This window comes from Pteropus vampyrus, unplaced genomic scaffold (assembly GCF_000151845.1).
Source record: "Pteropus vampyrus isolate Shadow unplaced genomic scaffold, Pvam_2.0 Scaffold74, whole genome shotgun sequence".
Lineage (NCBI taxonomy): Eukaryota > Metazoa > Chordata > Mammalia > Chiroptera > Pteropodidae > Pteropus > Pteropus vampyrus.
This window is the reverse complement of record NW_011888855.1, coordinates 7,104,243-7,115,413: the sequence shown is the minus strand read 5'-3', so window position 1 is coordinate 7,115,413 and position 11,171 is coordinate 7,104,243. Positions and strand designations below refer to the sequence as shown.

The following is an 11,171-nucleotide window of genomic DNA, read 5'->3' as shown; positions in this document are numbered from 1 at the left end:
TTATAATTGAACTTCATTAAAATTAAAAACTTCTGTGCTTCAAAGGACACTATCAAGGACGTGAAAAGGCAACTCACATAATGGGACAAAATACTGCAAATCATATATATAACAAAGATCTTGTATCCTAAATATATAAACTCTTACAACTCAACAATAAAAAGATAATCCAATTAAAAACTGGGCAAAGGATTTAAACAGACATTTGTCCAAGAGAAATATACAAATGGGCAATAGGCCCAGGAAAAGATATTGAAATTCAAATCAAAATCACAATGAGATACCATTTTACATCCACAAGGATAGCTATAATTAAAAAGACAGATAATAAGTGTTGGTGAGAACATGGAGAAATTGGAAATCACGTACATTGCTGGTGGGGATGTAAACTGATGCAGCCACTTTAGAAAACAGTTTAACAGTTCCTCAAAAAGTTAAACACAGAGTTACCGTGTGACTCAACAATTCCACCCCTAGGTATATACCCAAGAGAATTGAAAACATATATCCATACAAAAACTTGTATAGGAATGTTCACAGCATTATTCTTAATAGCCAAAAGTGGAGATAATCCAACTGTCCATCAATTGAGGAATGGATAAACAAAATGTAGTATATTCACTCAATGAAGTATCATCCAGTCATAAAAAGGAATACTTATGTATGTTACCACATGGATGAACCTCGAAAACATTATGCAAAGTGAAAGAAGCCAGACAGAAAAGGCCACATGTTGTATGATTTCATTTATATGAAATGTCCAGAATAAGCAAATTCACAGAAAAAGTAGATTAATAGTTGCCAGAAGCTGGGGAAAGTAGGGAATGGTGAGTGACTGTTAATGTGTATGGTTTTTCATTTTAGGGTGATGAAAATTCTAGAACTAGATAGTGGTAATGATTGCATGAATTTTTAATATACTAAAATCCACTGAATTGTATACTTTAAAAGAGTGAATTTTATGATATGTGAATTAAACCTTAATTTTTAAAAAAAGATTATGTTAGCAGATGTAAAAAACACATATATTTAATATATATTATGGTTATTCCTCTTCTCCCATTTCTATATCCTAAAGAAACACTGACACCTATGCCATCATGTTTAGCCTATGGCCTTTTATGTTACCTGGCCTACCTCCAGGTACTCCCGGTTGAAAAACATGAGCCTAGGGAGCTAGAAAGGAAAGCAAGGAGCCAGAGGTCCATGGGCCCATTTGGTGTCACCAAGGGGCAAACATTTTCTATTTCATCTTGGAAAAGGGAAGAGACTTTTGGCTGGATCACACAGTTGGCTGGAAATGTCTTCAAATTCTTCATCTCTTTTCACTCATTCCACATTGGTCAAACCACTTTTCCAAAAGTTTTAACAAGTGAGTATATCTCCCCTGTATAGAAGAACCGTCATGTCCAGTGAAAATCATCTATCTCTATCATGTCTCTACCTATCATTCATCTACCTAATCTATCTATCTATCTATCTATCTATCTATCATCTATCTATCTATCTATCTATCTATTATCTATCTATCTAATTATCATCTATCTATTATCTATCTATCTATCTATCTATCTATCTATCTATCTATCTATCTATCTATATCATCTACCTATCTCTACATATCTATCCTCTCTCTCTCTCTCTCTCTCTCATCATCATCATCATCATCACCATCATCATCATCATTATCATCTATCTGTCTATCTCTGTGTTCATTTATTTGGATTTCAGTAACTTGACAAACTTGAATCATGCTCCCTGAGTCTGAGCCCAGGACATTGAAAAAACTAAAGGCCAGACTCTGGATTAAGGTAAATTCTTCTCAATTAAGAATGACAAGTAGATTTTAATCTATACGCTAACTTCAATACATTAACAATTGGGAAAGATTCTGTGATGAGCAAGATCATGAGGACGTGTCTGAGTACAGTTTGACAGAACAGCCTGCTTGATGAATAATATCTCCCTTGGACAAGGCAGTGTGTACTGCACATTTACTACCCTTGGTGTGTGTACTGCACATTTACTACCCTGACTCAGATAATGTACTCTCAGGGGCCTCTAGCTAGAAAACCTCCTGATCACATCCCTCCAGCCTTGAAGTGCTGCATTAGACATGATACAAAGTTGTACCATATGTCCACATTTTATAAAGAGAGCTTTCACCTTCAGTAGTTCACAACCTAATACTGCACTGTAAGGATCACAATCTGTTCTCTCCATTATTCCATCAATGAAAAAGAAAATGGCTTATTAGAAAATACTTTTTTAGGTGCCTGTCTTCTAGGATAAGTTGATCACCTCATACATTAGAAAACTTAGACATAACACTCCAAATTAAAATTATTTTTGTGATCAATTCCATTCCCTTGCTTATTTCACCTCCCAAAGCAGTGGTGACTAATGATTCATACTTGTAGGTATTTCCATTCTTTGTCAGCACAGAGGATGGATTTAGTGGGAGGGAGGGTTAGAGCAGGTAGAATGTATGATTAAAATGTTTACTTAGCATTTTCAAATCATGGAAGATACCAAGTGGAGACTCATCGCAAAACTACAGCTTCCACCCGCTAAAACATGTACATTTAACATCTTCATTACTCTCATCATGACTGCTGACATTAGTAGAGTGGTTCTGGAAATAGTTCAGGTTTCTGAATGCATTTGGTTAATAAATCAGTAGCTTAACATAGCCTGCTGTTTCTAGGTAGGTTCATTTCAGTGAAACACAGGAGAGAGGGAGAGAGCTGGGTGTGTTTAGTCAGGTCACTCAGGGCAACAACCCTTTGCAAAGCACACTGGCCCCATCCCTTTTACAAAGGTCTCCAAACTGCAGATCAAATCAAAGATCAAAGATATTGAAGAAATGATTTCCATAGCCTTTCATCCATTATTCCCACAGCTAAGGAAAAACAAAAGTTTTCATGTAAATTCTACCCAAATGGAAATACTTGGACATACCCTACACTTTATCTCTTCTGTTTTTTAAGTGATCTATTAAAATCCTTAGTTTTTTCTTGCATTTAACTTTTAATGCTATGCTCAGTTGAAGATAGTTCCTATTTAATAAAACACTGATATTTTCCTGACAAGAGAGACTAAATAAATAAAAAAAAAAAACCACATACACTAAAATGTTTGTGGGAAATTTATGTTTTATACTTTTTGAATGTTGGGGGCAATTTCTGCAGTAAGAATGTATTTTTTATATAATCAGAACAAAAAATAGCTACTTCTTAAAAATCAATAAAGAAATTATCAACAACAAAAAACATAATTAGCCTTAGGAGAAGAAAATCAGTGTTTTCTTTGGCTTATGGCTTATCAGAGAGAAGAAAGTAAGACAGACAATTGGCAAGAAAAGATTTCTGCCTACTCCTACAAAGGGTATAAACATCTTTAACATTTAGCTACGACAGAGCTAAAGTCTCAGAATCAGAACATGGCCCTCAGAGTCCCTTTGAAGTACACATTCCACATATAAACATGATATATGGGCTGCCAGAATTTGCCCATAAACAAGGTCATTTCCATGAGAGCTTCTCAGGGCTTCAGCCACAGGACACTGGAAACAGACGAAGGCTTATAACCAATTCCACTTTCTCGTAGATGAGAAGGAAAATAGCAGTCCATCTGTAAGAATAAATTTGTTGAATCTTTTATGTGCTCTAGTTCAGCCCCTCAGTGGACAAGCCCCTCCCATCTGTGAGACAGTAGGCCAGGGTCCAGGGCTCTGCCTGGTGTTCTAGGACAGGAAGAGGTAACTGACCCACACAGGGATCGCCTTTATGACACTGACCTCATTAGCTCACTGTCCTCACCTAATGAAAGAGACAGACAAAACAAACATCAGCTCTGATTTCAACTGAAAAACACTGCCAATGACCAACTTTCAGGACATGTTTGCTTACACACGGGAGAAATTAACACCTCCAAAAGTCTATACAAATTCCAAGTTTTTCTCATTCTAACACACGCTAAATTTTTGGAGCCTGTTGATCTCTCTTAAAATAGAAAGCAGAGTGGCTATTTCTGCATTGACGGGGATACAGTTTGGTTCAAATCAATTCTGTGAACATTTATCGAGGCTTTGTGTTGGGGTCTGGCAGCAGCAGATTTCTCATCATCCTAGTACTGAGCCTAATTTTTCTTTATTCTACATTCCTTACACTGAAGACATCCATTGAAACTTGTAGCATATGAGTGGTAATGGTAGTTTATCTTGAACCTGTTTCTAGACTTGATAAAAGTTGAAACTAGTTAGTTAGCTACACAAATTCAGTGACCCCCCAAAACAATATACTGCATTTCATACAATATGTATTATAGCCGTGTACATGGGCAGGGTTCCCACACTTTTTTTCTAATTTGTTCGAAATTTGTTACATCTCTAAAACTTTCTTCCCATAAATTTTATATTTTTAACCTGAGGGGATAAAAGGACTCAATGCTGGGAGGTCCCCTTCAAATTTATAACTTTGCCATCACTAATAAATAGTTTCTCTGCATTGTTTTCTATTTATGATTTAATATTAAGCAATACTGCTATGATCTGAATGCTTGTGTTCCCCCAAAATCGTATGTTGAAATCCTAATGCTCAATGGGATGGTATCAGGAGGAGGAGCCTTTGGGAGGTACTTAGGTCGGGAGGGTGAAGCCCTTGTGAATGGGATTAGTGGCCTTAAGAGACCTACAAAGCTCCATTGTCTATGTGGACATAGTGAGAAGGCGGCAGTCTGCAACCTGGCAGAGGGCCCTCACCAGAACCTAACCATGCTGGCACCCTGATCTTAGACTTCCAGCCTCTAGAACTGTGATAAATAAATTTCTTTTGTTTATAAGCCACCCAGTCTATGACATTTTGTTACAGCAGTCTAAATGGACTAGACAAACACAAAATATTAACATATCAGAAACAATCTGTTTATAAACTCCTGGAACATGGCCAGCCTTCTCACTTTTATATTTCTGCATAAGGTCATTACTTACCTTGTTGGAAGCAGAAGACAGAGATACAGAGAAGCAGAGATGAGACAGAAGGAAACAAATGAGCTTTGTAATTGGGTGGGCTCTACTCTACCATTTTTACTCAAGTTTTTCTAAAAAGAGATCGGAATGATGTGCTGAAAGAGGCAAGTAACTTTTAGTTAATCTTGATATAGGAAAAATAGTGCTTATCACCACTACCATCAAACGTGAATGACAGCCCATTTGAATTTCTCCTTCTCCCCATGGCCCTCTTTACCTTTGGTGAAAGTGCTAGGAAAAATGAAAGAGTCAAGGCACGAGGCATGGGGGAGAAATGAGCGGTCAATTTATAATGCTGATAGTTAACAATATCTTGCAAAATTAAATGCCCTTCAGTAATTGTAGCCTAACAAGTAACTGTACTTCCACATATATTTATGAGGAAGTATAGCTCAGATTGGATAAAGGTCCCCTTCAAAGACATCTATTAACAGATCAGTGTTTCTAATCAAAAGGTCTCTAACGTGTCACAATCATATGAATGAACAGTCCTCACAATCGCTGATTGTACACAAAGAACAATGACAGTGCCCCCTGGCCCTGGGATACCACTTCAAAATGGACAAGCCAGCCTCATTCAGAACAAACATTCAGCTAACTAGCTCATATTTGCTTTAATTCCTCTGATATTTCCTTAAACACAATGGAGTTTATTGTGTTTACTAATTCTGAGAGCTGGGGATTTTCTATGTAAATTAAGGGATGTGCAAGGCTGGCTTCAGCTGGGGAGGCCCCCTGACACATGGCAAGGGTGTGCATGCAGGGAGAGGTGAAGAATTGGGGCCATAATCTCAGTCTCTTACAACTACTGAAAAATTACTTAAATGAGGATATTTCCACAGAAAATCCCAGGGCCTCATCTGCTATTAAGCATAAAAGAGATGCTGGTATATGTTTGACATATACAGAAAAGTATAGAGTACTATAACAAATACCTATGTACTACCTCCAATAATTAACAAATTTTTTTATATTTACTTCAGATCTTTTTCTTTTTTATAAAATATTTTAGAGTTTAAGGCCTATGTATACCCCTCTACAATTCTATTTCCCTCCGTTCTCAGAGATAACTATTATCCTCAAGTTAGTCTGTGCACATTTTTGTATTTTTACTATATATGCAAGTTATTCATGAAGCCACACTCTTTACCTAGCCTTATCGCTTTCTGTTAATATTTAGTCAGCCTTTCCAATAAAATGAGCTGCTTCTTCAGTTCAAAAGCTTTTATATAGGTCCTACGTGTGAATCAAATAGCTATCCAGGGAGTATTAGAATTTGACTTGCTCCATTCTCATCTTTTTTTTTTTCTCTTATATTAAAGAAATGAGAGATGCAGAATTCTAAGGCTAAATAGCTAGAAAATATTTATTCAAACTTGAATATTCTTCAAAGAGAGCACGGAGCAATTATAATTATCAGAGGAAGACACGTCACAGGGAAATAAAAGCCAGATGTTTTCCACAGGAGTCCTCCTTTTGGCTGTTTTGATTTCGACTGGTAAGTCAAAAACACAATTTTAGAATCTTGGCTAATTTTTAAAAACTTACTTCAAGGATATATTTCAAAGTTGTTAATAACATAATCACAACAGAAACTTGTGCGTTTGGTTACTAAAAATGGAAGAGGAGGGACAAAGAGGTGAGGAAGGCTCTCAGTAATTTCCATTTGAATATTGTGGTTCTTTAACGAGGAAAACATAAAAATGGAACGGGTGCCCTTTAATAATGAAGTCTTTCAATCTTGGTCTAGGACTTAATTGGAACATAATTAGAAAATAAAAAGTTTAAGAATTTGATTTAGAAAATTCTTGATACAGAGACTGATGTGTGAATTAGGACAGGGGAACATTCCCTTAAAAGTCACAGTGGGAGAGAAAATGGAATTAATAAAGTGTTTAGTATAGAATATGCTTAATGGCCACATGGCATATGCCTTATGCTTCTCTTCATGGCACATACAGTAACAAATAGTAAAATATTGTTAAATGAAATCAACTATCAAATAAGCAGGTTCTTGGTTTTGCTTCCGTTTTTGTGAGTTTGTTTTGAAGTGAAAGGATGAGTTTGTTGACTGTGCCTCTCTGTGAATGTTAACACTGGAAATCTGGGAAATTGAATTCAATTGAACTTTCATTAAGTATTTATTCTATTAAAGGAGAAGTTGCACTTAAAACAAAGTTTGAACAAAATACCAGAGCGCCAGCCCCCTCCTTCATGTTTTACTGCTTCATAATTTTATAATTGTTTCTACTCCCTTCCCTACCTTCTCTTCTCACTCCATTCTAGACTAAATTGGTTTGACATGTTCTTATTTCTAAGAGTCTCCCTCTTCCATGTTTGCAAACATGAGAGATTTATTTAGTGTTAAATAAACTTTGCTAGTCAGCATGTGTTTCTCCTTTAATTCAAACATGTTCTTGGATTTGATTATTGGGACTAACAATAAGTGAACATTTCAAAGTTACTTTCTAATTTCTGGAGTTCTTTCTTTGAGCCATGCTGTTTGATTATTTTCCTTAACCTAAATATAGTGGTCCCGGTGCCAAGCGATGAACAAAGAAAATTTGAAAAGCACAATTTATGCCATTTATTAGTTGATAATATGAAATTATAAAGAGGGAGGTTAATCCTAATAAATAGAAACATTTCTAAATACTCTGTGACTCATAAAACAGACTTCTGTGGCCAAGGAAAAAGTCAATTTTACATCTGAATCAGGAGTTAAAGGAAGACCTTCCCATAAGCTACAGAGAGTTAGGGGAAAACTATAGTGAAAATAGGATTTTCAGAATTCAGTGGGAGACTTATAAGGCAAATGGAGATTGGAACCATGAGGTCAGGAAATCTGCTTCTCATGTTTCTATTTTTTAGTGCTGGCTGGACCATGGGCTAGTATATGTGCTGGCAAGTCTTCCAATGAGATCAGGACATGTGACAGCCATGGCTGTGGCCAGTACACTGCTCAAAGGTATGGGGCTTCACAAATAACCATAAACTCTTTTGGCTCTTAGCTTCTTTGCTTCATTACTTGCCCTGCGCTTCCTCATAAACATCTCCCTCTGACAGAAGAAAAACTCAGAGAGGAACCAGTTGCATTACTGACTTTGGAGCAACTCTGCTTCAAGTATGGGCTCTGAATTGGGAACAACATATAGACTGGGAAAAGAGAAAGGGGAGCAAACATAGTGTTTTTCCTCTCAATGTTTTCACACATTGACTTTTCTCACCTGGTTTTTTCCCAGGTGAAAATCAAACATTACTCCCCCATTTTATAGATGAGGAACTTGAACTAAGGTATCAACGGGTTAAGGGACATACCAAACACAGTTGGAGATGATGAAAGCTGGACTAGGATTCAGGCTTTTGGATACTCTTCCCATCAAGCCAACCATAGTTTACTGACTTAAGCTCTGGGAGCTGACCACCAGAGGCTGGCCCTAAGCCAGCAATTTCTTCCAGACAATGAGGGACACACTTGTGAATTTTCGATAATGCACAGTACCACCTTGAGGGTACCACTCTTTGATGAAATAGCCATGTGTCCAAATGCATTACTGATCGCCATCAATAATTTAGTGGAACACTCACTGATATAGATATTACTTATAAAGCAACCTCAAATACCTGGAGATATACCTAAGACAGGAAATATGAAAAAATGGCCTCCGAATTGCCAAAATTAAGACTGAATTGGTTCATATCCTAAAGTTTATGCACTTGACTTATACAATAAGTTATTATTGGCTCTTCACTTGGAACCTGCTTGATATTGCTTTATAGGTAATTCTAACAATCCTGGTGAATCTGATTTTTCAGGTAGCAGCCTATTAGGAAGGAGAAGAGGCTAGTAAGAACAGACATAGTGACAACAGTGAGGATTGCTAGAGACAATCCAAAGAAATCTCACAATCTGGGACCATTTTGTATTTGTGCTCCATATACCTCAATAAACCCAGGAGGTATCATTCACTGTATTAAAATAGCAATATACAATAAATGATGTTTATATTAATTGCTGGATCACTGAGTGAAAAATTAGATTAGGGTACCATATGATTATTTCATGATAGGTTCCCATAAAAAGACAACTCTTTCCTAAGTGGTCTTTGAAGGGCGTCAAGATTCAGATATCTAAAAACTTAACATATGAATTGCCTCATTTCTCCAAAATGCCATAGAATAATGGCTAATATTTTTTAAAGGCTTCTCAAGTACCAACTACGATCTTAAATGCTTTAATCTTTACAACATGGTTATTACTATCTTCAGGGAGGGAAGTTAAAATTGGGCAAAACAGAGTGAGGAAACTTGAGACATCTCAATATGTTTCAGCAGCTTCGAGTTTTGATACCCTAGTCTGGCAACAGAGGGATAATGCCACATTCCTGGGCAATAAAGCTCCCAGGGCAGTTCCTCAGTCTGTTCATTCTTATCTACATCCTAGAAATCAGAGGCCTCACCAGGGCGTGGATGTCTTGTGCTCTGATGGATCTACTGTGTATGCTCCTTTCACTGGAATGATTATGGGTCAGGAGAAGCCTTATAAAAACAAAAACGCCATCAACAATGGTGTTCGGATATCTGGAAGAGGTAAGAGGTGGTGTATGTGCCTAGGACACATATGGAGATGTTTGATGTTTATTTACTGAACACATAGAAGTTTCATACTTCCTTCAAAATGATAAACCTAGAACATGAAGGATGTAGGGTACCAAATCAAAACAGCTAATGCATTTTCAAATTTCCCTAAAATCATCTTCATTATGCACACACTCCACCTATCTCTACAGCTGACCGAGAGCTTTCTTTCTGTGGCCCATGTGGTTTTGCTCACCGATCTATAAACGAAGGCTTCTATATCTAGGTATGGCTGGGTCTCCTGGTACTCCAGGTATTAGGTTTGTTGTTTGTTTAAATTCTATTGAGGTATAAGGTATACAGACAGAAAAGTATACAAAGCATAAGTATACAGATCCATGGATTTTCACAAAGTGAAAACACTTGTATAACCAGCACCCAGATTAAGAAAAAGAACATCAACAGTAACCCAGAGACACTACTTTTTATTATGCTACTTTTTATTATTCCCAGCAAGGGTAATCACTTTCCCACCATATACTAGTTTTGCCTATTTTTTTAAAATGATACAGACTTAAACAGCATGCAGTCTTTTTTATGAGTTTTTTTCACTCCAGATCATGTTTGTGAGATTCACCCACATTTTTGCATATAGTTCTAGTTCCTTCATTCTTATTGATTTATAGAGTATTCTATTACATGCATGTATCTTCATCTATTTAATCATTATTCTCTAGATGGACATTTGGGTGGTATCCAGCACTATCAGGTGGTTATGAAAATACTGCTATAACCTTCCTTGTACATGTCTTTTAGTGGACATAAATATGTATTCCTTTTGGGAGTGGGTCCAGTGGACATTCCTCTAACCAAGACTGTAAGAAACACTTGTGAGGGAGCCCATGTCCTTGAGGAGCTACATAATGGCTTAGGCCTGAAATGACAAGAGAAACAGCTGGCATTGAATGGAGTCCACTTAGTAGCCAAGGCCAAGGTTGGCATGGTTATCTAACAGGCAGCGGAGCTTAAGCAGTAATCAGATTCATCTGAAGCACAGAGATCTGTTATATTGTCTAATTAATCATGGTGACCTAAAAAACCAAATAGATGGGCAGCCTACTAAAGCCTTATCTGATCTGTATAAATGGGAACACTCTAGGTCTGATGAACAAAATTCTGACTTCAATCATCACAATAGTAGGTCATTCCTCACCCCACCCCAGTTCCCATACTTGAGCCAGTTCACAGTACCAGGGATCCCTGAATGAAAAGGAGGCTGAGTCCCTTTGAGGAAGGGCTCTGACACACAGCCAAAAATTTATACTATTAACTTTTCTTCTAGCTACCCCCAAAAGGACCTGCAGCCTTTTAGCAGAATGACTATACACTGAGGAAGAAATAATCAAGCTTTTCAGAGATTATTGAACACTCACTCAAAAGGGACACCAAATTCTGGAGATTCAAAAGGCCACTGGGGTCCACCAGTTAGACTAGGGGCTTCTAGGTTCAGGTAATCAATGAAGTTTTTCACTAGAGTCCATCTTATAGTAGGCCCAGTGTATCC

General features: G+C 37.1%; 1 protein-coding gene across 1 annotated transcript in view; it reads left to right on the top strand.

Moving 5' to 3' along the window:
• The window catches only part of LECT2 (leukocyte cell derived chemotaxin 2), a 25,634-nt gene that overhangs the window by 10,472 nt on the left and 3,991 nt on the right, over positions 1-11,171 (top strand). Inside the window, exons 2-4 of the mRNA XM_011362358.2 lie at positions 6,352-6,527; positions 7,901-7,997; positions 9,474-9,619. Of these exons, the coding sequence (XP_011360660.1) occupies positions 6,482-6,527; positions 7,901-7,997; positions 9,474-9,619 (289 nt within the window). The 5' untranslated portion in view covers positions 6,352-6,481. The remainder of the gene's footprint in view (positions 1-6,351; positions 6,528-7,900; positions 7,998-9,473; positions 9,620-11,171) is intronic.